Below are 25,413 nucleotides of genomic sequence, written 5' to 3' on the forward strand. Positions count from 1 at the left end.
GAATATTTCGGTTCATGCTTCTGAATTTGGTCATTTATTTTGTTCTTAGCGCTTTACTTTTGTCTTTTATTTATTTCACCATAAATTCACTTGGATATAACAGTACTGTATGGTGATACCATCCTGGAGAAATCCTTGTTTGACTTACGTGGGGTAGTGGAAAGACCTTGGGGGTAATTGCGAATCAATTATGTGCCTCATAATTGAGTGATGAGATTGACTGATGTTGCTGGGCTTTGGATAAGCTTTACTAGTGGTCAGATTCTGTCTAGGCACGCTAAACAACAGTGTGATCTATTAAGCATGCGTTGGACCTGGAAATATAGTCATGCCAGGCGGGAATTTAGAATCTGTTCCCCGGGACCATTCCACCATAATTAATCGCAGACTACATGTAAAGTGCCACAATGACAATATGATTCATTGACGAGGAGTTCGAGCCCGCCGTGGTTCACAATGGCATTCACATCAACAATGTTTCCGATGAATGCCGTCTGGAACCATACTCTTTGACCCCACAACTTTGTTAGGAAACTTAGTGAATTTAAGAACATGATGACAACTGGGTTGTGCGACCGCCTATACAATGACAATGTTGCCAGGAGTAAGCAGAAGGTTAACAATGACGATACAGAAAGCATATACAATTATCTATAATATTCAGAATAGTTACCGACGGAATTAAGCCGATTTAAAGCCGGGGGCGATGACATAACCCAAATAAATGACATAACCGGAAGCAGCGGTGACTATCGCCATAACCCGCTATCGATAAGCCCTTCTCCTCATCAAACCACGCCATGAGCCACAGATCACCCTCAGATGAGCCCGGGGAAGAATCATTTCGTCACCCTGCACAGGAATGGCTTGAAGAAGACGATGAACTAGACATGGATTACCACTCAGCCTTGGAAGGACAGACCGAGGAGGATGAGGAGGACGAAGATTGGGAAGACGATGATGACGGGATGGGCCTCGGCATTGCAGATGGTGCGGATCCTCCCTGATTGTAGTCAACTACAGCAGCAGGTTCCCCAACTAACTTCGTGGCAGAAAACCCACGTATCAATATCGGGAGCATCCAGATCGAGTTAACGGCAGACGACCCACCGGAAGGCGAGGAAACGGATAATGCGGGCCGTCGTCGACACGGTAGGCTCATTGATGAAGGTTTAGATGATTTGAGGGTTTTCACTAACTAATGTATAGTTCCAGCCTCACGATTAATCGAATTGCTCGCATCTAGCGGCCTGCGGCATATTCTCCACTCCAACGGATTCACAACAACAAATTTATCCGAGAACTTCGAGGTCGACGATGAGGATGAGGATGACGATGACTTTGATTATCCAGGTCCACTCAGACAACGACTACGGCATTGGCGGGCTGGGCGAACCGATCAGTTCCCGAAAGTGCCTAGCGACGAGGGCACCGAACTAATGGGTGAGGGCCACTTCGGAACAGATCCGCACTACGTGGATCGCATCAAGAAACGCAAGAAGGTGCTTGCAACACACCTCATGTGGAGAGAGCTTGGTATTGACCCTTATGGAGTGCGCAAGAGGGCGAATAGGTCACTTTCTCAGGTAAGGCTAGATGGGCGGTCTAGCGCGGTATAATGGCTAAATACTAACATGACGATTTAGCACATGATCCCTGGCTCTGCGGCAGATAAGATCATCCATTATGACTCCAGAAGCTACTCGGGCCAGTTCTCAGACGATGGAAATTTCTTTTTCTGTTGTGCACAGGACTTCAAAGTCCGGATGTATGACACGTCTAACCCGTATGAGTGGAAATATTACAAGACTGTCGACTATCCGTTTGGCCAGTGGACTATCACTGATGCTACACTAAGTCCTGATAATCACCACCTAGTCTATAGTTCAATACGCAGTCAGGCCTACCTGGCGTCGACAGACCCAGACGATGATTCCGATCCAACTGTCCTGGACTTCTCCCTACCACCTGGTCAGCGACGGCGACGAAGCTGGGGCAGTTCGCATTTCGGTGTATGTACAAACACGGTCTGTACCTATCACTGTTTACTAATTGGACTCCTAGATATGGTCTCTTAGATTTTCCGGAGATGGACGTGAAGTGGTTGCAGGCACATCGGAGAACTCAGTCATTGTTTATGATCTTGAGACTAAACAACCAGTCCTCAACCTTCGTGATCGCCATCAAGATCATGTCAACGCTGTTTGCTTCGGAGATACATCATCACCACATATTCTCTATTCCGGTTCTGACGACACGACACTGCGAGTCTGGGATCGACGTTCAATGGGCGATGGCCGCGAAGCCGGCGTGTTCATGGGTCACACCGAGGGTCTAACATACGTCGATAGCAAAGGCGACGGCCGATATGTTCTTTCCAACGGCAAAGACCAGACTATGAAACTTTGGGACCTGCGGAAGATGATGACAACAGCCAAATTCGATACCATTGATCCAAACGACTACACAACCGGCTTCGATTACCGCTTCCAACCATATCCGGACGACTACTATGAGCCGCATGAGCATGATTGTTCGGTTGTCACGTTCCGCGGCCACCGTGTCCTGAAGACGCTCATTCGTTGCCATTTCTCGCCACCCGGTAGCACGAACTCACGCTACGTGTACACTGGCAGTGAGGATGGTAAGATTTACGTATACAATATGGATGCCACGCTGGCCGGGACCGTCGATGTTGCGGCAGCGACGACTAATTCCAGGCCCCGCGAGCCAGATGTTTTCGCAACGGCATATGAGATGAGCGGGGAGATGTTATGGAGGACATGCGTTCGGGATGCAAGTTGGCACCCGAATGCTCCAGTCCTTGCAGGTAAGCAATGTTCTCCATACTCATGGATATGGAATGATCTGACTTTCATTCAATAGCAACCTCGTGGAATGGATGGGGTCTGTCAAGCGGTACCTGTACTGTACATTCATGGAATGACGGCGCAGAAAATGACGAGGGAGACCCGCCGATTGGGCAGAGCTACGATGACAAGCTTCGTGATGTGCCCGAGTTCAATCGCTACCGGGAAAATGCCCCAGCTCCTCGTTCTAGACGACCACTGCGCAGCCGGCCTGTGCACCGAGTTGATGAGGACGATGATGATGCATGGTGATCTATTGGGTTCAAGATCGTTTCATTTATGCGTTTCATTTATGTTTATGGAGGCAAAAACCGGGTCCACTGGGGATTATCCGTATACCGTTTCGCATCAACTGTAGGTAATTATGATTTAACGAACATGCATATACGTTTCTTTGGAGCTGGTTTTTGTAAACAATAAGTGGAAGAAAATGGGTATGGGGGGTCGTCAATTAAATCGAGAAACAGACCCCTATTGGTACAAAAACAGTGTAGAATGTGGTATCTCAAGGGCGATGAAGCACTTCCTCCCATCGCATCCCAAAAAAAAGTATGGCAGCCAGATGACAGCCGGCAAGACAAAGTAGAACGAGGACCCTCGCCCACTGAAGGGTTTTGGGGCCTCTGCAGAATGCCCCTGATCCTCCTAGTGTATCAAAGAAATCGCGTGGTTTTCGGATCGTTTTAACAGGTATTCATCTCCGGGAACTCGGGCTTCTCCTGAAGCCCGAGCTCGTCGCAGCACAAGTCGTTGTAAGGTTGATAGAATTATGCGATTATGCGCCACCGACCAGGACCTGGTTCACGGGGATGTGAACTATGAGAGAAGGAAGGTTAGTCCGACTATTCCTATCGAGAAATTCCAATGCTATCATGTTCGTCCAGTAGTAACACTCACTCAGCTTGACGAAGTATCCAATGGCACCCTAAAAGGACTCAGTTAGCGTGCTGTCATGATCGCAGATTTGAGGAATCGGGGGGAGTGGAATCAAGACATACCATAACCAGGAAGCCCATGCCGACGGCTTGGCTGATCTTGATGAATTCACGCTTGTCGGCTGGAGCCAAAGTCAGCAATTCTGTGGACGATCATGGGGGAACCTGGGGAAGACATACGCTTGGTGCAGCGGCGCACGAACAGGGATCCCTCACGGACAAAGTCCTTGGGGATGTCAGCAAGTTCTTGGAAGGTGTCAGACATTGTGGATGGAATTGGGGGGTAAGGAAAGAAAGGAAAGAAAGGAAGGAGAGAAGAAGATAAGGAACGGGAGTTAGTGATAGTTGGCGTGATCTCCTGCCATTTGGCCTGAACTCGGGGGGACCGGATTATCTAATCCGCCGGATCCGAGATCCCCAGCTTCACAAGCTCCTTCTTCCTTCAGACTTGATCTTGAAAAACAGAAGTAGGACCGCTTCCCTTTCTCATTGGTTATATCCTGCAGCTGTTCTCTCTGTGCGGCTGGTCTGTGGCAGATTCCCTTTTTTTCACTTCTGATTCTCTCTGTATCGTGAGCTCACTCTGTACGCGCCTGATCGGCTGGCTGTTCTTCTCGGCAACTGGGGTTTTTGTATTGTACGTATGGTCGCGTCTATTTCTATTTCTTTCTGTTCCTTTTGCGCGCCTTGGCCTTTCATCTCTACACTCCCATTGCCACCCGGTCTTGGGGCTCTCTGAACCTGTCGCGATTCTTGTTGTTTGTGGTTGAATGCTGGTCCATTCTCCATGCTAATAAATGGCCTGTATTGACAGACATGTACTCTCCTTGATCGAAGCAGAAGAAAAGAACAAGAAAGGAAGCAAGGGCCTGTGTATTATCCAACCTCTCACTTAACCGAAATCGAATCTTTGCTCTGAAGCCTGCTGTGTCCATCCATCAGGACTCCCTAGTCACAATGGCAACCGAAGATGATAACTTCGATATTGACATCTACGGAGATGGCGGTGGCTACAATGCGAATGAACAGGGCGATGATTCGGAGCTGGTGTTAGATGCCCCAGAGACTACACAGGCACAGCCCTCAGGAAACGACGCCACTACCTCTGAAGATGCCAAACCCCAAGTTGACGCCCAACCTCCTGCCTCGTCAACCAACGGTGACCACACAATGGTTCAGCAAGTGAAGTCTGAGCCGGATGCGCCTGCACCGCCGCATGGTGTCAAGCGCAAGGAATATGACGACCGACCCTCCGATCCCGATGCAACAACCGCCTTGCTCGTTTCCGATCTCTCCTGGTGGACAACAGACGACGATATCCGTGGCTGGGTGAACCAGGCAGGCAGTGAAGATGAGCTAAAGGATGTGACATTCAGTGAACACAAAGTTAATGGAAAGAGCAAAGGGTAAGCCATCGCAAACATCTCCTGTCACTTCCATCACGCCCAGACATCCCACCGAAAGCCCTTATCACAAACTAACCGCATCATCAACAGTCAAGCTTTCGTGGAATTCACCACCTCCCAAGCTGCCACAGCCACCAAGCACAAGCTCGAGAGCCTCGCCGCCTCAGGTCGTAAATACATGGTCAATTACACCAACCCACACGCCAACCCCTTCCGCACCTTACCGAAGGACGCTCCCATGCGCAAAGATAACCCCCGCGGCGGCGGTATGACCGGTGGCTTCAACTCCGGCAACCAGAACATGAACTTCAACAGCGGCGGCAACATGAATATGGGTGGTGGTGGCTACCGCGGCCGTGGCGGATACAACAACCGTGGCATGGGTGGAAACATGGGTAACTTCAACAACCGCGGCAACTTCAACAACATGGGCGGTGGCTTCCAAGGTGGCGCTGGTCCCACTGGTCCCGGCATGATGGGCGGCTTCCAGGGCAATGCCATGGGAGGCATGCAGAACTATGGCTTCAATAACCGCGGCGGTATGATGAATAACATGCGCGGTGGGCCTGGTGGCATGCGCGGTGGTCGCGGAGGTAATATGAATGGCAACAATATGATGGGAATGCCTGGCATGAATCCTATGGCCGGTGGTATGGGTATGAACCCCATGGCCGGAGGTATGAACCCGATGATGGGTGGAATGGGTGGAAACATGGGTATGCAGGGTAAGTAAGAAAAAGGACTTTTGATGTGCTTTCTGAAGTTTTTCATCTGGTCTTCTATTGTCATTCCCCGAGTTCCAGGGTCAAGCATCTTATTGACTTGTTTTAGGCCAAGGCTTCCAAGGACCAAACCCGGCTTTTAACCAAGGCTTCTTCAATAATCAAGGTGCTGGTGGCGGAGATGCATCGTGGAATCCCCACGGCGCAAAGCGAAGTCGTCAGGAGTAGTAATCCTGTCCTTCTATCCGCCATCTCACCTTGACATTTTATCATCATTGACTTCAACTGGCTACGAATACCACCAGTTCTCGCGTTTTTCTTGCTTGTTTTATTTTCACGGCATATTTGGTTAAGGTTTAAGCTTCGTTTCGTTTCTTTTCGCTCTACGACATCCAGTCATCGAAGTTCCCTCCATTGTGTTCAATTTCTTACCGTGAAAAGGGAAGGGGACAACGACTGCAGATTCTCAACTCATTTTCTTTTATGTCTCATTTTGCCAAACTACTATCTTCTTTTCGTGTATTAGATGCAATTCAAGGGTGTGTTCTATTCATTTGTTGTACTTTATATATGGCGAATTTGCTGGTCGGAGCAGAATTGTACGGATCTGGATCATTGGTCGGTGTATCATGTTATTAATGCTGTTTATTGCAACTCGAATCAGTGTTAAAATGCTGATGTCAAAAGGTCTGTGCCGAGCTACATCGAATATTCCTTGCAAATTATGGGATTTATGAACAATTACTAGCAGGGGTGCTACGCTATGATAGATGTCATAGATGCGGTGTGGGCTCATCCCTGTTCATTTCAAGTAGAATTAACCTCACCGGAGTCGAAGTCGGTCTAGAACATCTGGTGGAGTCAGTATAGAAAGCTCTACGGTTAAATACGCCAGTCAGCGGGGCTATGCAGGACATCTTGCACAGCCTCACAGATGATCTCACGAACTGACTCGCGTCTATGATTACGGCCCCCGGGGCCGGCACGAACCCTTATTCAATACGAAGTACAGGGGTTCGCAAACTGGCGGTCAAGGTTACGGTTAGGCCCTGGACGCTAGGCGGGCTGTGCAATATTGAAGCAATGCCAAGGACATGTACGTAGGTGGTAAAGAAGGCACCGAGGCTTCGCAGTATGGTACTTTTGGACATGTAAGATGACGAACGAAGCTGGAAGCTGGAGTATGACGATGTTGTAGAAGCAAAAATGAGCGGACGACTAGTCCAAGGAGTTTAATGAAATGAAGCGTCACTAAGATCAAGTAAATCACAGAATTGCATCGAATATTCAAACGCGTAAATCGAGTCAGTAGATCGTCACACGTTAATAAGAACAGGTATGTTTCAACGGGGTAATATGCTCCAGCGAAGAGGTAAGAATGAAGTCGGAAGAAAAGCAATATAACAATAGACAAGAAATAGTCAAAGTAACGCCAATCCCAAATGAAAGTCGAAACAGCCAAGTCAATCTAACCAACGAGAGTATCTGCAAGAGTAAAATCGTCGTACGTTCTCGTACGGTAAGTCCAATATATGCCAGTAAACAAATTAAATGCCGAGGTATCGGAAGATTAGACACAAAAGAAACTCGTGAAGAAGGATGTAAGGGTGTAAAAGGTTTCGTGATGCATCTAGAGTAAAGTCGTGATGCACGTGTAATCAGCGTCCGGCAGCCTCGATTCGGGACCGGCTCAAAGCAAAGATGACATAGATAATGTATCTAAAAAATAATTCAAAGACACGGACAGGGTCGGTGATATGGCCGGATCGTTCGATATCGGCGAGTCCATCGGTCCAGTTGGAAAGATTGTCGAGGCAAGTGTGGAGATCCAGATCTAATGAAAATTCAAATTCAGTCTCTTGAATGTCGAAATCGTATGTATCGACAAGAGATAGGCTTTGCATGTCGTCGACGAGGTCGTCGGAGTTAGGGTCGTTTGAATGTGGGATTTCTTCGGTATCATCATCGGGGAATTGGGACCCCGAGAACAGGTCCGACGTGTTGTGATTATCCTCTTTTGGTTCATTGGGGAACAATGTATTTGGATCGATTCTCTCGAATGGCACCAGAGCTAGCTCCGAAACGGAGGAAGCTTCGGCGACAGAAGAGGTAACGGACTCAGCGTCAGAGAAGAGGCCATCGTACTCGGACTCGGACATGTCAGATTCATCAACAGCGACAGTCTCTTCCTTTGTCTTGACGGGCCTCATGGGCGCAGAGCCATACAAGCTAGTTTTGAGGACTAGTTCAATCTCCTTCGCGTCTTGCTTGCTCTTCTTATTGCCCGATCTCGCCACAGAGGAACGCAGCTTGAGTAATTTGACAACCACCCTAATACGCGTCCTTAGGGGATGCCCGACGCGATCTCCGGGGAGGATCGTGAGCGTCATGTCGAGGAGTTTCCCAGGGACCAACTCGATGCGGGCGTTGCTTGTGTAGGTAGGCCCAGCGGTCTTCGTTCGACAGGGGCAGCGACATAACAGTGGACTGATAGCCTCTAGTTTAGCCATAGGAAGATTGATCTGCGGGGGTTCGGTTTCGGATATGGTTTGCGATGTTATTTGATCTGTCAAAGTCAGCATCACTGGATAGATAGGACGAAAAACGCGGTGTCCCGTGAAAGTCGTCGTACCAATTGCTCCAGACCCAACTCCATACTCCAATGCCATAGCCTCTGAGGGCACCTTGATCATTCTTCCCATTGGGACTCGCATGGGAAGGCAGCTGAGCCAGGTACCTCCGAGACTCGCATTCGAGGATTTACATCCGGTTGAAAGCATATCCTCTTCGCTCAAATCGTGCACGTACGTTATCATTGCCACATTAGCGGTAAAGTTATTGTAGGGGTCTCGAAGATGACCTTGAGGGTTTCCAGTGGGGTGACCGTAGCTCCCGGGAGGCCATGGTACTCGGTGGTTGGTATTTCCAAAGGGTCTTGGAACCTGAGGCCTGTTTAAATGGCCCATTTGCGGCTGGTTGGGAACGAAGTTGACCAGAGGGTTTATACTTCTCTGAGTCGGGCCAGTATGTCGAACTACTTGGGAGCTTAATGCGCTTGCCTGAATCCTCATGGCATCATCACACTCATGGCACGGTTCACCCGAAATAAGTCTCTTTGCACACCATGTACAGCCATTGATCTTGTGATTACATTTCTGGCAAATCCGATCCTCTAGAGGCTCGGCCCTGGCTTGTTTGTGTCGCTTCAGTAAGCGATTTTGTTGCAGCCCGGGCTGTTGAGCCTCCCAAGGAAGATCCGAATGACCCTGGAAAGATGCGCGGCGCTTTTGACTGGTGTCATGATAGGCATCTGACTGAGATGGGATCAGGCTGTTGGTATCCGATGAAGAACGTTGCATACCGTGGGCATTTTGATTGGGGTTCTGGCTATAGTTTTGCATCGAGCTGAGCGACCCAAAGTCATGGGCCGAAGAACCAGCACAGTAACTGTAGTCATGGCTGAAAGAATTGCCTGCACCCTCCATCCCAAACCCAGGAAGACCCGAGTCATAGCCAGCAGCTGGGCCTTCGCCATTGCCATGATCATCATCACTCGATGACCCCTCATCGGAGGTTTCGTTGTCGGTGCCACAATGGTAAATGAAGCACTTGTAAAATTCTTTCCAATTGCTGACCGGTAGAGAACAAATGAAGCATAATAGAGGGCATGCACGGGGTTGGGTGTACAGCGCAAGCTGCTCGTTGCTTGGTTTCCACTGGTGCCTCATCAGACAGTGATCTCTAGCCTTGTCTTTTCTGCGAGAAATCTCTTCACAATCTGGCTCAGGGCAGCTAATGCTAACGCATGGGTAATGTTGGTCCTCAATGTGCCTTTGCAGGGCTCCCACGGTACCAAATTCAGTGTCACATTCACAGCATTGAAAAGGCTTCTTCTTGACCTTCCCTTTGAGCTCTCGCTTAGCCGCAAGTGGTTTTGATATCCTGTTCCTGGAGTCCTTCTTCGAGTTGTTCTTCGGCTTGGTTTTTGGTTTGGTCTTCGGTTTGGTCTTCGGTATGGTCTTGGGTTTGGTCTTTGTCTCAGCAATCCTTGAACGTAATTGTTCAACGCAATACAGCACCCGGTCCCGGTCTTGCTTGATTTGCTTGAAGAGGGCTTCTGTATTCGGCTCATGGAGCTCAGCATTCAGACAGCCCACCTCCATGCGAAGCTTTTCTAGCCCAGGAGACCCAGTCCGGGTATCGTATCCAGCTATACTGAACAACGGTGCCTGCCAATGAGCAGACATCCCCCCAGCCGACAGCCGCTGCATTTCTCGGTCAAGGGTTGCATGGTCCATTGTTTGTTGGCTAATCTGCCCGTGCGCTTCACCGATGTGGCTTAGCGCCCCGATGTTTAACTCTGGAGAGACTGGTTGAGGATCGTGGCGGACCGTAATGCCAGAGGAGGTTCCATGTTCGGGGGTTGCACTGGTCAAGCTCGTTCCAGCGGTCTGACTCGCGGGGTAGGAAGAACCGTGTGATGCCTTGATGATTTTCAGCCTCTATCCATTTACTTTCGTCTGATGTGTCAAAGGGTTCCATTGGATCAAAGGCGGCAACATGAAGTCTGGACGGAACATTCGAGCACAGACCGACTTACCGTCATTGTATTGGATTGTGTATGACTAAAAGGTCCTCCAAAATTATTTGGCATGCCACCTCCAAGGTTGAGTGATCGTCCGGTAGCTTCCTGGTCGTCTCCAAACGATGCGCGCTTTAGATACTCGTCAAACATATTCTGGTCTTGGCGGGCCATGTTGGAGGAATAAAGGATCAGAAAGGTAGAAGAGAACCAAAGTGCAAAAGTGGTCGACCACTGAGCCGACCAAGTAATGATTGAAGTCAATCAAGAGTAAAATGGACAAGAAGGGGGCGCAAAGGTGCAGAAGAGAGATAAGGTGCAGTGGCTTCTTATAACTAAAGAGGGTGGATCCACTTCGCCCGGGTGATTTGCACAGAACCGACGAAACTTAGTGGAAGTACAAGCTCTTGCGGAGAGTCGTCAGAGTATTATAGCTTCCGTAGTGGGGTGGAGGGGCCACCTACAGGGAAAGAACCGACTTTAACTAAACAGACTGCTTAGAAGAAGAGATTTTTTTAAAAAAAAAAAAACCAAACAAAGAATAAAGAATAAAAAAGGAAAAGAATAAAAAGAAAAAAGAAAACAGAACAATAAAACAATAAAACAAATACCAGAAAGGGCATAAGCCGCTTGCCTGACGGTTGCCGTATACAAAGAACAAGGCAGAGTTCGAGAAAAAAAAGTGGAGTCGGGCTGCCTGAACACTCAGGGATTCCAATCAAACGATCAACCGGAGCTCCGCCCACGACACTGGAAATGAATCATACAACTGGTTCCAGGCGAAGCGGTGAGCACGTATCACCAATCAAGTGGTTTAGAGCCCATTTCAGCCTCATGTTTGCCGCGTAAAGAGCCGTAATTTCTCTTTTTTTTTTTTTTTCTTCCTCTTTTTAAAAAAGATTCCCCAAAAATGAATCTCGGCGTTAGACATCAACCTCTTTCCAAAGCTTGGGCAGCTATTCACTCATGCTTGGTACATCAAGATACTAAAACACCCCGTCATTTACCCTGGGAAGTACCGGAATAGTTCTTATTTGATGATCTTATAGGACCCAGCCACCTCATTCCCATCCGTCTAATTGTAAATCAGATGGCCGTTATTGCCGAGGATGATAAGTTTATCTTAATGACGTTCTCTGTCTTTGGCTATAACCTACCTTTCGAGCCCTTCGAGTTCCGTGATTCGAGTCATACATAAACCTGCATGGAAGCCAAAAGTTCGGTTACAAGAGTACGATGAGACACCAACCACGAAACAATAAGCAGATACACCGAATCCGACTAGACTTACTCATTAAGAGTTTTCAAGGCGAAAGGTACAGGGATAGAACTGTGACTGACGTTATTGGGTTCTAAAGGCTCTGGATTGGACTAAACAATAATTGCGGGGTCCACTAACCCAAGGGTCCGAGCTACGCAGATGAGGCAAGAAGACTGGCGCTGGTCTGAACTGATGCTTTCAATTAACCCAACTTCCTAGGATTGGACAAAGTTCTTTCATTAAAGCATCATGATTGAAGTTCATTGGATCCAAGTCTTGACCCGAGGACTTCTGATTTCCGACCCGTGAATAACCTATCTTTCCCCGCGAAACCCACCCGAACAACCGGAAAAATAAAAACAAAAACAAACGAAACGCTAAAGATTAAACTAAATGAAACAAAACAAGGGAAAGTGGAAAGTGGGATCACAATATAGACGGGGAAGAGCTATTACATCATGGAAAAGTGGACCTCCCCGCTATGGAGAACGCTAGGCGCACTGCGTGTCCCAAGTGTCGCGACCCAAGAACCAGATCTGCGAACGCACTTAAACTACTATAGTATACCCTAAAAATGCATGCATCATGCAGTCGAAATCTGCCATTTCTACCACACAATCGGGCACTGCTCAACGATCGCTCCAGCGTCCGTCTTTTGCACGCTCATGCACCGGCCCCCACCTACATTTCCGGGGCGTCTCGGCATGACCGGGGAATTTAGGATTCGAACCCGTAATGACGCACTCAAGCGCTCCTTGCATGAGGCATAGAGATAATGCAAATCCATAGATTTTACGGATCGATCGGGGGGATAGGCATGGACTCACCCGCATCGGAACCCGGAGCAGAATCCGCGATATCTACCCTTCAGTTAAGACTGTGATTGCAAAAGTGAGGCGGGGGACCATACAGAGCCATGGGTTAAGGGAAGTGAGACAAGGTCAGAACCAAGGCCTCGATAAGCGAAGCACAGCCGGCCGAGATGGAAGCTCCCCGGACACGAACCCCAGACCCCATCTTTGACGGCGGCAACGCGGATGTGCACACCGGTCGAAGAATTCGGAAGATCCGGTGATTATGAAACGGCTTGGGCCCTAGTGTCGGGTCGCAGGGTGGTTGTATGGATGTGGAGAAAGTAGCCTATGACGAGGTAGATCGAATGGTTGGAACGTTAAGCTTTAGATTTATTCCATTTAATTGTATTTATTTTTGTTTTTTGTCGCCCTACAGTGGAACCAATCATTGTCCGTATATATAGACTTGACCATGCTGACGAAGACTTTATTTGTTGATGGCTTGGCTTTTCTTCACCGGGTTCCTTAGTGGGAAGACTTGCTCAGCCCTGGGGGATTTACTGCTGGTCAAACGTGGGGTTGGGTAAATGACATGTGCTCAGTGTGATCCCATGATATCCGTTGCATGTGTACGCATGCATTGGTGATCGCTGGGGTTTGTTGAGCCTCTACTGTGCTGTGCTGGCGTTGCCCACTCGATAACAGCATTTGCCAAGACTGGATGTGCCAGTGCTACTCTACGGCAGATACGGGACTGTTGACCACATTTGGCGTTTACTAGCAGTACCCACTTATCCGCTAAGAAGGTTTGAAGAAACGAGAAAAAGAAAAAGAAGAAGCAAAAAGCTGGTTTTCAGCCTTGTGGATTCCAAGTTCTTGACTACTGTGGACTCTCGCCTGGTAGCACAGACTGTCTCAGATCACGATCCCGATCAAAGGTCTCAGTTCAGAGATCCACTATGCGTTCTACGACACCAAATCCTAAGTGGGTCGGCATCGCAGACTTGTTTAGTAGGAAACTTTCTTTTCCTCAGATCTCCAGACCCACTCGGCGGGTCCGTTCCGTGGATCGAGTGCGGGAAAGCAACGATGTGACAGGAAAATCGGTAAGACTCAAGGCAAATGCAGATGACAAGGCAGTAGAAGCTCAAATTCCTACAAAAGGGGAGAAAAGGGGGAGTGATTGGGCGGGGTACCTATTGCCCCTGGGAATGCCGTAAAGTTTAACAAGGCACATGGCAATGCAGTCAGCAGAATAATATTTTTTTCCGATAGTTACACAGAATAAAAGAAACAAAGGTATAGAGAAACAAAGCGAACAACAAAGAAGTAAAGAATAAACATGAAACAGCAACAGAAACAGAAACTCCCCCGTAGGTATCATAACTCTAATTGCCCCTCTATGGCCAAGTTTTCCTTGGAACCTTGGAAGTTCCCTAACCATGTGCGCCCGTATGTCAGAAGGATGGGGGCTAAGCACCGATCTGACTAGCCCTGAAACTAAAAATCATTTATGCGCCTGCAATCAAGTCCACATATGCATGAACTCGTAAACAATCACTCCAATCACAGTCCTCACTTGGTCACCTCTAACGGCGATTGGCAGGAGACCATGGCTGGGAGGAGCGAGGGGCATTGAGATAGGCCTCAAGGGAAGCGGAGCTGCCGCTGGCGGGTCTAGTGTCGGGGAAGGTGGTAGCGTTGCGCGAGCTGCCGGAGAGTCCGGAGAGATCGGAGAGAAAATCGGCTCCGGATGGGAAGGTCGGAGCGTTGGCAGCCCACGAGCCCATTCCGGTAAGGTCCATTTTCATGCTGGACTTCTTTGCGCTGGGAGAGAAAACAATCCCGTTAGTATGGTATTACATGATCAATGACGTATAGGGAAGCTGGTGTGGCTTAGCCATGGAATTGAGGGTAGCTCACGTTGATTGAGACATGTTGCGAGAGAGATGAAACGAGCTTGCGTGGAGGTTTGGAACGGAGTGAGTTGAGCTTTAATTAGAGTAAATCGTCAGTGGAGAGCGCAATTTGCTAGATCCAGGACTTACCTACTATGAAATGTACTCAAGTCGAAGCCCTTGGGAATGTGTTGAGATAATACCTTCATGGGATCAGGTTCCCCTCTTATTTATATCCAGAAGTGACGACAGAATCAACCTTGAGCATAGCCATAACCTCGCCGCGAAGGCGACGCCCGGGTGCGATAGCATTTGAACCCAGGATAAATTATCATGAAAAGTACGGGGTGAGGATCACCCGAGTGGGTCGGGTCGTTGATCTGCAATCTCTATCGTGGAGCTTAGGGTTAAGAAATTCTAGAAAAACGGATTTTTGGCCTGTGCTTTCCGTACCTGTGTTGCCTAGTTGTGCCTTGGGGGTGATAGATCGGAAAGTATAATCAATTACTAGAATATAAAATATAAAATAAGGATTTAAAGAAAACATAATAAAAAAGCAACAAAACAATAAGGAAAAGGAAAAGGAAATTAAATTAACGGGCTAGCAGGGTAGTCAGGGCAAATCGCTGCAGGGGGAATTAGTGGGCCATCTCCAGGGTCCGGCCTGTTGAGTGGCACAATGACGCTGCACTCTTGGAAACTAAACTCCTGCTCCGTGACTCCGTATATAGTAACTTCTCATTTCCTGTTCCGTTTTGCAGAAAAAAAACCATGAAAGTCACCCGATCGGCCTCTCGCAGGATCGTATCCAGGCACAGCAGCGCCCAACGAAGTATCGGTGTGGACCCATAGCGTAGAGGGGGGCCATTGAGGGTCTTGAGTGGCCCCGTACCTTAAGTACCGAGCGGGTACCCAGATAGAGTGCAGATCGCGACGTATGTATGTGTATCTCGGAAGTAGCCTTTGCATCCGCCGGAGGACCCGGTATACTGGTTCTATTGTATGCTTGCAGTGATTCCCGACATTTTGGTATCACTCTGGATGCTTTTTCCTGAAGATCGATCCCACTAACTAAAGACTGAGTACTACAGAAGATCGTTTTAATCGTACTGCAGTGGGGCACGCTATGTAATCCCCCGAATTACTGGTATTGTTGTACGCACACTCTCCCATTTGACGTACAGTAGTCCACTTCCTAAAGTTTACTTCTTTCACCCCATTTCGTTTTTCCCCGGGGGTCTATATTCTCCCAATCACTTTACCAGGGAGAAGATCATGCACGTCGACGCTACCTGGGCACTGGGTTAAGGTAAAATGGGCGGCGAGATAGGCAGTGAAAACACGTAGTTACCAGTTAGGAAGGCAGGGAAATTAGGGCGGATTTTCTTACTTCCTCCACCGCCACTTCCCATCAAGTCTCGAGGTCCAAGGAAAGATGAAACATAGGGATTGTGGGCATGCCAGCTCACTAACAAGGGTTCGACATTAGCGCCAAATTTGGTCAGCTGGCGCGCTAGTTCCAGACAAGGCGGTCTCGTGAGATGATATCAGTGATAACAGTTGAGGATCGAGAGACTGAGATATTGGGCTCCGGAGTCCCGCATCCTAGCGTTTGGAAGGGCGAATCAAGACTAGAACTCTGACACGATGATGAGAAATCAATATGCGTCCAGTCAGAGAATGAAGTGGGCGCGCGTCAGGGTTGAGATTTGGAATTATGACTATTGGGCGGGTCCACATGCCTCGTCGAATGGTGACCTTAGGAAAGGATTCGCATCCACCGTAGGCGAAATGAGATGGAGTTTCTCTTACCGTGTATTCAGGGCATGACGACACTGACGGAGTAGGTTCTGGAATGGGATGCGATACAGATTCATCATATACCGGACAAGGTCATATTGCACAGCCTCTACGTAATCAACCTTGACTGCACTAGCACGAGCAATAGCCCTAGGATTCTGGGATCTCGCTGGGATTGTTGGAATTGGCAATTGCTCCGTACCTTTTCCACTGTTTTTCTGCAGATCCAGAGTTTCTTTCCTTTTTCCTGGCTCTACAGTAGCCGAACGCTTTGTCCCCTTTCGTTTCTTACCGTACTAGCTCATTGCTTTTTTCCAGGCTGACAACATTCCTGTATGTGATTGAGGACCCAAAAAAATCGGCAATGAGTCAACAGGAAATCAAATCTCAAAATAGCCTTATGGCACTGGCTCCGGCAACAAGAATTCCAGACCGACACCGACTTTCTCTTGTCCAGTCTTATCGAGGGCACAGACATCTCGATGGCATTCTAAAGAAAGCCGAATGTGAATGCACGGTACTGGTTCAAGTACGTCTACCCAAAAAAACTCAATCCCACACGTCCAATGTAGGCTTCACGCTAAGAACCTGCCAGTCACCAACGAGCCGGGATCTTGCCAAGTGGCGACTATCACGAGAGGGAAATACCGTTCGCTCCTCGGTTGGTCAGGATCCTTGTCTAGCTGGCACTTTTTCTCCAAAATTGCGAGCTAGACAGGGGGGTCTGGCGGTTTAACGGCCCATCCACGATTCTGGTCCATTCCAATCCATTCTGCTGGAATTGGTTGGGCTTTTGGTCGCTGCATGCAACGTGTTTCAGGTATCTATAGACTGAGGCTCAAACTCAAACTTGTGTAGATATTCGCCACCATCACAACACTGATCCGAAGATCCAGAAATACCCCGTACTGTATCAGTACAGAGTAGGAAATCAACGCCGAAGCCAGTGACGTTGGACGCACTTTCCCCTCTTTTCCCTTTTTTCCCACTTTCCCTCTTTGCCCTGTTCAGGCTAGACCAAGGCACTGTGGCTGAAGCACACTAGCCACACCGCAACTTCACCAAGCGAACCAAAAACCAGCCAATCTGGAAGCTGAGGTATAACCCGCGACTTTACTCTTTGCACCTGAGCTATGACGTCCAGTATACGTGTCGAGTTTCCTCCGATCTCCCCTGGTAGTCTAGACCCGGGGCGCGCCCAGGCATCGAACATGTGGCGCAGCAGGCGTTCCTGTTGGTCGTGAGCCCTGTTCCCTGTCCCGAGACTCATAGATCTAGCTTTAGCTTTCAATGCCGGTGAGGGGGTTTTTTGTCTCATCAACAAATACGATTGGATTCAATGCGTCCAATAATCGTTTTGTTCTGTGTCCTGTGTTCTCACTCCAGTCCGGATTAAAATCCGACCTTTTGCACCCGTGGCAGTGCCGGACTGGCAAAAGTTCAAATCCCGATGGATGACCTATCGACACATTTGAGATCGATCATCGCCTCGGTTAAGCTCGGTGATCGATGCAATGCAACGCACCCTGAAGCCTGCGCTTGGTTTGAGGCTTAGTGGGGTCAAGATGTCAGGCGACGGAGCGGGTCGGGGACTTGGCGGATGCGACGGGGACGCGAGTGCGCGAGGGCGCGAGGACGAGATGACGCGATACGTGATGTCCTAGTCTGGGAATGCCAATGCCAATACTGTACCAGTCCGCGTAATCGTATTGTTATCGTACTCGCATACAGGATACCTCTGATAGAATCAATGAGCACAGAAACCGTTTGATTGTATGATGAGGTGTATCCATGTAGACATAGTCATATAGACTCCAACAAGAACTCATCATACTGAAACTGTAGGTAGAAGTCAACCTTCCATGCCAATGCAATTCACGTAAATCGTATTCTTCGTACTCGTATACAAGTCATCTCTTTATACAGACAAGCAATGAAAACAACCATCCTTTTGAATAGTGTGTAGATATCCTGGATCCATAGACTCCACAGGATCTCATCGCACCGTAGCTGTAACAGTGTCAAGCAGATGAACTATGCACAAGCTCAATACAGAACTCTCCCCATTCACCCCCATTGCTCGACGTCAAAATCTCCTCCGCAATCGCCTCCTCGATGCGCTCGCCATACCGTCTCCGATAATCGATCTTAACCTGCTCAAAGTGTCTCGGCTCCCAGTGTAGTCGGACAAGACGCGAGATCAGGAGTTCGGAGCGCTCGCGGCCGGGTTTCGATTCGCGGAGTGCTTGGTGGAGGAGGAGGGCGTCACGCATGGGACGGTTTATGGCTCCGTTTAGGATGTGGGCTAGTGTTTCGCCCTAGGAGGTGTCAGTGATGAAGTGAATAAGGAAGGGCATGAAGGAAGGATGTGACTTACGACCAGGTTCTGAGACTTGGCGATCATCGCTCGTGCAAAGTTTTGTCCATAGATAGCTTCGTAGGCGCGCAGAACCTCTCGTAGATGTGAGTCGCTTCGTAGAACGATGATGTGGATCATGGCTGTCTCGCCTCCATCACGGGAGACGAGCGCACGATGCAAGTCTGAGACATCTTGCCGAACGAGTCGCGAATCCAGTGGTTCCCGATCATCCTGTCGCTTCTCTTCCAGTGCGAGGAGAACCGCGACACGGAATTTATCTGCCTTTAGCTCGGAGCGCATACACCGTTCCAAACTATTATCGTACCGCGAATCCTTGAAACAATTTTTGATCTCGCGGATGGCAGCGTTCGAGCGACCGATCAGGGACTCGATGAGAAGCTCACGCCGTGAAGTCCCGGCTTGGTAGTAGCAGTTTGCCCAGAAAGCTTCTGATTCCCAGCGGCCCAGTGCGGTCGCGTAGGCTACCTTGCCGAAGGAGGAGTTGCCGAGTTTGAGGCGGAGGTGTTTAGCGAGGTTAATACCTTTGCCGTGGGTCTTGACACGGGCTTTGTATTCCTGGCGAAGGAGCAGGATCTCGTCGCTTGTCAACCGGGGGAGTGTTTGGATGATGGTTTTGTTGTCGATGCTGCGAGTATGGTTTAGGGCTGATTGCATTGCGTCTGCATCTGCGCCGGCATCATAGAAGGAGACACGCTTTCGTCCGGTCGTGGGTGAGATTACAACGAGTGAGTCGCCGCCTGCATTTAGGGAGGAGATGGAGTCGTGGGGGGAGTGGCTGATAGTCGGGCGGCTTCGACGCTTTTCATCTCTGCGGTCGGAAGAGCGCTCGATCCGGATCGTTTCTTTGCTGCTGCTGGTTCTATGACGGCCTTCGCGTTCACGGTCGAGATCTTTGTCATTTGTTGATGATTTTGTGCGGGTGTGTTTTCTTCGTCGGCGTGTTTCTGAGCTGGAGGTTTCGCCGTCCAGTGGTTCGAGGTCGGAGATGTCGTCGTCACGCACGGAGGGAATGACGATTGGAGAGGGCATGGGTGACATCGACTGGTAGGTTCCATGATATGGCTCGAGTAGAGGACTCGCGGGTGGATGGCTTCCAACCATAGCGGTCCCAGCTACGGCAAGATTATTTGCTGAAGACACGGACAGACTGTGCGGGCGAGTCCGTCCACCACCAGGCGTGATCTCCATATATTGTTTCTGGGGAGCTGCTCGAGGCGAGGGCGGTGGTGGCGGCTTGTCTGAGAACTGAGGCTCATGACTATACTTGTATGGATAGATTGACTGCACAGGTTGCGATGCAGAACGGTCATGCTGAGGTCCTCGAGGGTAACCCGCCGGCGTCGCCAGCGTAGCAAACTGTGCCTCGGGCGAAACGGTATATGTCGGCTTCGGCGCCGCTTTTGAAGTATACTTCACGTTCGGATCAACCTGCGCATACTGGTAAGGCGTCGGATGGGCATATCCCTGAGGATGACCAGCATCACTCGCAGAAGCCGTGCGATAGTGCGAAGGCGTATAGGCTCCAGTCGAATAGGGAGCTTGCGGCTGCGAGGAAGGGTTCGAATACTGCGGCGTGGGAAAACTCGGTGCCATCGTCGAAGGCACATTCCCATACGTCGAAGACGAAGGAAAAGCACCGGGCATCCCTCCAGCCTGCGATGTAGGCGGCACAAAGCCTGGACGCTCACACTCAGGCACATCAGCCCAGTCCGTCCTGGTACTGGGACGCTGAGGCAACGGGGGCGCAGAGAACGTCCCCGTCTGCTGCGCATATTGGAATTTACCCGGTCGCGCATAACTAGGATGACTACCGGGCGTATCACCATACGCAAGATCATCATCAACCGAGTCATCATCAGAGCTCTCGTCTCGCCGATGGCTCCGCCCTCCATTGCGACCACTCGGCAAAGGAGATGGAATTGATGTCCGACTCACATGCTCGCGCGGCTGCATAGTCCTCATATCGCGCTCATCACCCGAATGCTCATAGCGATCGCGCTCGCGCTCCTCCCGTCTTCGCCGCTCCCGACGTCTAGCGCTATCATCCGAATCATCGCGCCGAACGGGACTTCTAGCAGGACTTCTAGGCGCATTCCTCGAGTCTCGCTCCTCTCCGCGGAGCCGACTCTCCTTCATCAACCTATACTGGCGGTCGATCTCCGCCTCGTCAAGATCATAATTGCGACTTGAACCGGACGGTTTCGCAATTTCGACTGCGGGAGAGCGCGAGCGTGGCCGTGACGTATCAACGGACAAGTTCAGATCCGACGTGCGGGTATCGCGAGATCTGGAGCGTTCTCGGCGACCGGGTGATTTAGAGCGGGTACGCGACCGGTGGTCGTCAACTTGGAGCGACATGGTTCCAGGGTCCGTTACTTTGTGGTGGGGCTTTGCGCCAAATTTGGAGATGTGTTTGTCGTAGCAAGTATATAATCAACCTGCCGAACCGTGGTTCGGGGGTTGGTTATTATGGTTGGCTTGGAGAACTGAGGAAGAAGAACTTGGACGAGGTGAGAATGTCCCGCTTAGGGGATTTTGGTACCGCACAAGAAGCCGTTGCAATGAGTTTAGTCGATCAGTGCGAGGGGAAATACGGGGGATCCACACGGTTCCTTAGCGGGCCTCCAGCTTCAGCCTTGTCACTACCAAGAGTTGACCAAGAAATGAAGCCTTTTCAACCGGGACAAAAGAGAGCTTAGAAATTAATGAAGAAGATAAATGGAAACTGGAAGTGCGAGGAATGATCTGGATTCAACTCGTATTCCCAGTGATAGTCCCTTGTTCGCATGGCAAACTCCGGTCTGACATGCTGATTCTTGCAGAAAGAGGGCGCATGGTGCCGCTAAGAATGAGCTCTTATTGGTTCCAACGCAGGCGCTGGCTTGAGATCGCCCGGCGCTTCAGCCGCAGCTCACAAGCCTGTAACCTGTTCGCTGGGTCATAGGGCCTATGCGCCAAGCGATAGGTTGCGAATGCAACTGGGCGGATATGTGAAATTTACGATATGAGGAAATGGGCCTACTGTAGGTAGACTCTTTGGAGTGGGGCATACTATTGCCCAATAACATTGAAGTTATCATTCCCCGGAATGATAACTTTGTGATTGCGCTTCCTTCCCCTGTGAATATACAGAAGCCTATAGCTACAGTACGCGTGGACGGTGGACCCAGTGAACAGTGAATATCATAGCAAACACATAGAAAGTGGAATACAGACACTCGAGGTGACACATTTTGTGTTGAGAAGGAAAATGCAGCAGCAGAAGGGAAGACAAAAAAAAACCTCGTCGAGGTGAGAAAGGGGGGTATGTGCGGAATAGCAAGCTATGCGAACAGGAGAAGAAAAGAAAAGAAACAGAACATTGCGACAGGTTTAACGCGTACGACGACCATCATGACCAGGTCCCATGCGACCACCGTAGGATTTGGTAGGCATGGGCGCAGGCTGTCCATTACGGTTGAGGCGGTTGGTTCTCCAGCGCTCATACCAGATCACACGACTGGCCTCGCGCAGCTCCGATCGCCATTCAGTAAACACCGAGTCCTTCAGTCGGACAAAGTCACAATGTTCCGAGTTGTATGGGTCGGCGAAACCCCAAGGGAATCGGCGACCGACCGGTTCTTCCCCGGAAGCGAGGGAGTGTGGGTCCGGGGACAAGATCGAGAATGGCACGTGGGGATTGGCAGGACCATCTGATCCGATGGACTTGCTCTCGCTGCGCTGGGATGGCGTGCGCTCCAAATTGGTCTCCACCTTGGCCTCGGAAGGTTCTGCGGATTCGGGATCGATGATTTCGGGCTCCGTGGGGTCGCTCTCTTGTATCGACTCCTCATCACCACTCTCAGACGAGCTATACTCTTCCTGGTCTTCCAAGGTCAAGATCTCCAGAGGATCGATGTTGGCTTTCTTGAGACTGCTCCAGACGGCCTTGCGCAGGTAGCCCATGTGAGCGGAGGTGATGGTGTCCGCCTTGCTGATGACGGGCACAATAGTGGTCTTGCCCAGGATGGTGCGCAGCACCTGCAAATCGAGATTCTGATCCAAGACGCCCAGCACGGGGGTGTCGGTAGCCTTGGAGGTAGCATTGGCAAAACGTTCAGCAGCGGCAATGTTCTCATCGAGGCGAACGGGGTCCAGCAGCAGGAAAGTGCAGTGAATGTGAGTGTCGCGAGCTCCCGGAGAGCGCACCACCTTCATCTCCTCCGCGAGGGTCTCCTCAAACTTGCTCTCAAGGAAACCAGTCACGGCTTTCATCTGCAGATCCACAATGTTGCGCTCGAGGCCGGTGGAGTCCCACAGGGTCAAGCCGACGCGCTCCCCGTCGATTTCGGTTTCAAGATACTGCGACGTGAAGCCTTCGTAGGCGGATGTCTGGCGTTCCAGCTCCTCCAGTTCTTCAGGAGTGCGAATAGGGTGCTTGTGTGCTGGCATGGTGAGTGCCTTGCGAAGAAAATTGAGGAACTCGGTTTTGCCGGAGTTACGAGCGCCAACCACCAGGATGCTGTACTATATTAAATTCGGTCCTTACAATTATGATTGATGCGACTTACTTGTAAGAAGTGGGATCCTTGCGGCGACGGACCCGACGAGGGCTGTTGACAGTGCTGACAGCGCTGCTGGCGTAGCTGTAGCGACCCCGGTGGGTCATGCTTTCGGAACGGGCATACGGATCCATAGAGTCCGTGGGCGATTGAACGGGTGGTGCCGCAAAGCCAGAATTAGGACGAGGCAAGGCGGGCTCTGCCTTAATGGTATCACGTTCTTCGCCTCCAAATGTCTCTAGCTGAGGGGCGGGGGAGAAATCCGGCAGGCGAGGGGCTATTTTTGGGGCGTACGACTCGCGCTGACGGCGCATCTCCTCTTCCATCATTTGGGATTTCGTCATCTTTTTGCGACTTCCAGATGCTTTGCGTTGTTCACCGAGAGGTTCGGTGGATTTAGAGCGACGAAGAAAACCGAGCGAGGTACGACGAGCGTTGAGAGTTTGATCCGTGATGGAAGGCACGGCATCAGAGGGCGCGCGCGAGGAAGTTGGAGTTGACATTTTAAGCGCGTGATTTTTTTTTTTAATTTTGTTTCTTGTTTGGTTTTCTCTTTATCTTTCAACAAGTTTCACCTGCAGTTATTCTTGCTAAACGGATAATAATCTGCAGCCATAACATCAATCAGTCCACTTTACTTCATCACCTACTCGGGTACGACATCTGCCCCTCATCTGCAGGGTACGCAATGGAATGTTCCCACTCACATATCCGACTTTTGTCACCTTGCGACCTTGCTATTGGGCTCAGACCAATGATTCAATGGTTCGAGACTGGGAGACTTTCAATGGCGCGGGGTTTTGAAGCAGTGCGACTTGAGACCCAGAAAGACAGAAACGAGAGACTGCGACAGCAGCAAAGTGAAGGGAAAAGAGACGGATCAAAGGTGATTCAATGGCAACAAGCTCTCAACCAGTGTGAGTTGTTACTCTGTCCGCTGTTCGTCGCTACTGGAGTGACGGGCCAGGGGAAGTCGGAATTGAAATTCGGGGGAGGGGAACCCGTTTAATGTGAACGAGAGATGGATTGAAATTGAGAACCAGCCTGCTCACAGCGTCCGACTACTGCGGCGCATTAAGTGGAAAAGGGAGAAACGAAAGGAAAGGAGTGGGTGGAAGAAAGGAAGAAAATCTCGTGGAGGAGATCTTTCTTATGGCCCGGGTCAGGCTAATGATTTACAGGGTTTTAGATACGTTGGCTTTTCTGGTATACGGATTCATTTGATTCGGGAGAAATGACAGATGTGAACTGTCTGATCTTACTTGATGTGCCGGCACTTTTTGCGACCATCTGTTTACTCTATTCCCCTCCATGGGGAAGCAATTGGGCTGATACACGGGTATCATGATGATTCAGGGGTAAAAAAGTGTCGAGTCACGGTCCAGAGCCCAGCAAAAGCCTTCCCCCACTTAGAGCTCTTGTGTGGATTGCTAGGATGCGGTTCGTTCCACGCGGCGGGCGGCTAATGCCCGACGGGGAAGTCTTGGTGTCGATGAATTTGTGACTGAAGGGCTATGGAGTCAATTTGGATTGTTATATCAATTGGCTCCCTTTCTGTATTCTTTCAGTGATACTGAGTAGAATAAAGATCAACGTTGATCTGTCCAATTAAAGGTGAAAACCCGGATTGCCACGAGTTACCCCTGAAAGGCTGATCTGGCACGTGCACCAGGGGCCGTTGGACTTCTCCACCTGCAACTGTCTGAGACTATCTCTGTATCTCAATCTCTCCCGGCAATGAACGTTGGAATTGATTCCATTGAAAGGGGCTGTTTGTTGTGAGTAAACCGGGGGAACCGGACACGGAGACCGCGGGTCGCATCCACGGGTCACTACTCGTTCCAAATTTCCGCAAAATTTGGGCGAGCTGAGCTGAGCTCCACACTATGTAATGAGAGATTCTAGTAGTAGCACTTTCAGAAAGATCCATTTGCTATATGTAGTATCTGCAGTAGCCAAATAACTCTATCTTGATCAGGATGGACCAGAGAAGCATCACGGAGAAAATAAATTAAATCGCCTCGAGGTACCACACAGATCGTTATTAGGCTCGCAGCATGCACGATCCAACCACGCGAGCTCGATCCCAACGTAGTGGGGCACCAAACCCACAAAACGGTCCTGCTGCTGGGACGCGTCTAAGCTAAATAACCTATTGAATCACGAACCCTGGGTCAGGTCTACACGAAAATAAGGTCAAAACACAGCCCCTATTGATAGGACT

At 49.8% G+C, this 25,413-nt stretch overlaps 7 protein-coding genes across 7 annotated transcripts; 2 read left to right on the plus strand and 5 right to left on the minus strand.

Moving 5' to 3' along the window:
• Positions 1-800: 800 nt before the first annotated feature.
• On the plus strand, positions 801-3,122 carry N7503_007203 (WD40 repeat domain-containing protein; the record flags this gene model as incomplete). The annotated part of the gene is made up of 6 exons (XM_057066750.1): positions 801-990; positions 1,054-1,152; positions 1,210-1,586; positions 1,647-2,012; positions 2,065-2,830; positions 2,887-3,122. 6 exons carry the CDS (start codon positions 801-803, stop codon positions 3,120-3,122), a joined length of 2,034 nt encoding a protein of 677 aa, XP_056920431.1.
• A 523-nt stretch (positions 3,123-3,645) lies between these two features.
• Positions 3,646-4,070, minus strand: N7503_007204 (translocon subunit SSS1; the record flags this gene model as incomplete). Its single annotated transcript, XM_057066751.1, has 4 exons — positions 3,646-3,686; positions 3,768-3,795; positions 3,869-3,927; positions 3,986-4,070. The coding sequence occupies 4 exons, from the start codon at positions 4,068-4,070 to the stop codon at positions 3,646-3,648; spliced, it is 213 nt and encodes a 70-aa protein (XP_056920432.1).
• A 692-nt stretch (positions 4,071-4,762) lies between these two features.
• N7503_007205 (RNA-binding protein) lies at positions 4,763-6,404 on the plus strand (the record flags this gene model as incomplete). Its single annotated transcript, XM_057066752.1, has 3 exons — positions 4,763-5,211; positions 5,302-5,936; positions 6,043-6,404. 3 exons carry the CDS (start codon positions 4,763-4,765, stop codon positions 6,159-6,161), a joined length of 1,203 nt encoding a protein of 400 aa, XP_056920433.1. The 3' UTR covers positions 6,162-6,404.
• A 1,187-nt stretch (positions 6,405-7,591) lies between these two features.
• On the minus strand, positions 7,592-10,689 carry N7503_007206 (putative C2H2 zinc finger domain protein; the record flags this gene model as incomplete). The annotated part of the gene is made up of 2 exons (XM_057066753.1): positions 7,592-10,435; positions 10,534-10,689. 2 exons carry the CDS (start codon positions 10,687-10,689, stop codon positions 7,592-7,594), a joined length of 3,000 nt encoding a protein of 999 aa, XP_056920434.1.
• A 3,470-nt stretch (positions 10,690-14,159) lies between these two features.
• On the minus strand, positions 14,160-14,381 carry N7503_007207 (uncharacterized protein; the record flags this gene model as incomplete). Its single annotated transcript, XM_057066754.1, has 1 exon — positions 14,160-14,381. The coding sequence occupies one exon, from the start codon at positions 14,379-14,381 to the stop codon at positions 14,160-14,162; it is 222 nt and encodes a 73-aa protein (XP_056920435.1).
• Positions 14,382-18,289: 3,908 nt separating this feature from the next.
• On the minus strand, positions 18,290-21,036 carry anxc4 (annexin ANXC4; the record flags this gene model as incomplete). Its single annotated transcript, XM_057066755.1, has 2 exons — positions 18,290-18,586; positions 18,646-21,036. Coding segments are annotated over 2 exons (2,688 nt in total), but the record flags the coding sequence as incomplete, so codon positions are not given.
• A 984-nt stretch (positions 21,037-22,020) lies between these two features.
• On the minus strand, positions 22,021-24,288 carry aspE (septin; the record flags this gene model as incomplete). The annotated part of the gene is made up of 3 exons (XM_057066756.1): positions 23,897-24,288; positions 23,199-23,795; positions 22,021-23,149 (listed from the first exon to the last, which is right to left on the minus strand). Exons 2-3 carry the CDS (start codon positions 23,690-23,692, stop codon positions 22,021-22,023), a joined length of 1,623 nt encoding a protein of 540 aa, XP_056920437.1. The 5' UTR covers positions 23,693-23,795; positions 23,897-24,288.
• Between the last annotated feature and the right edge of the window lie 1,125 nt (positions 24,289-25,413).

Source organism: Penicillium pulvis (genome assembly GCF_028828015.1).
Source record: "Penicillium pulvis strain IBT 33274 chromosome Unknown contig_5_segment0_segment0, whole genome shotgun sequence".
In the NCBI taxonomy this organism is placed as follows: domain Eukaryota; kingdom Fungi; phylum Ascomycota; class Eurotiomycetes; order Eurotiales; family Aspergillaceae; genus Penicillium; species Penicillium pulvis.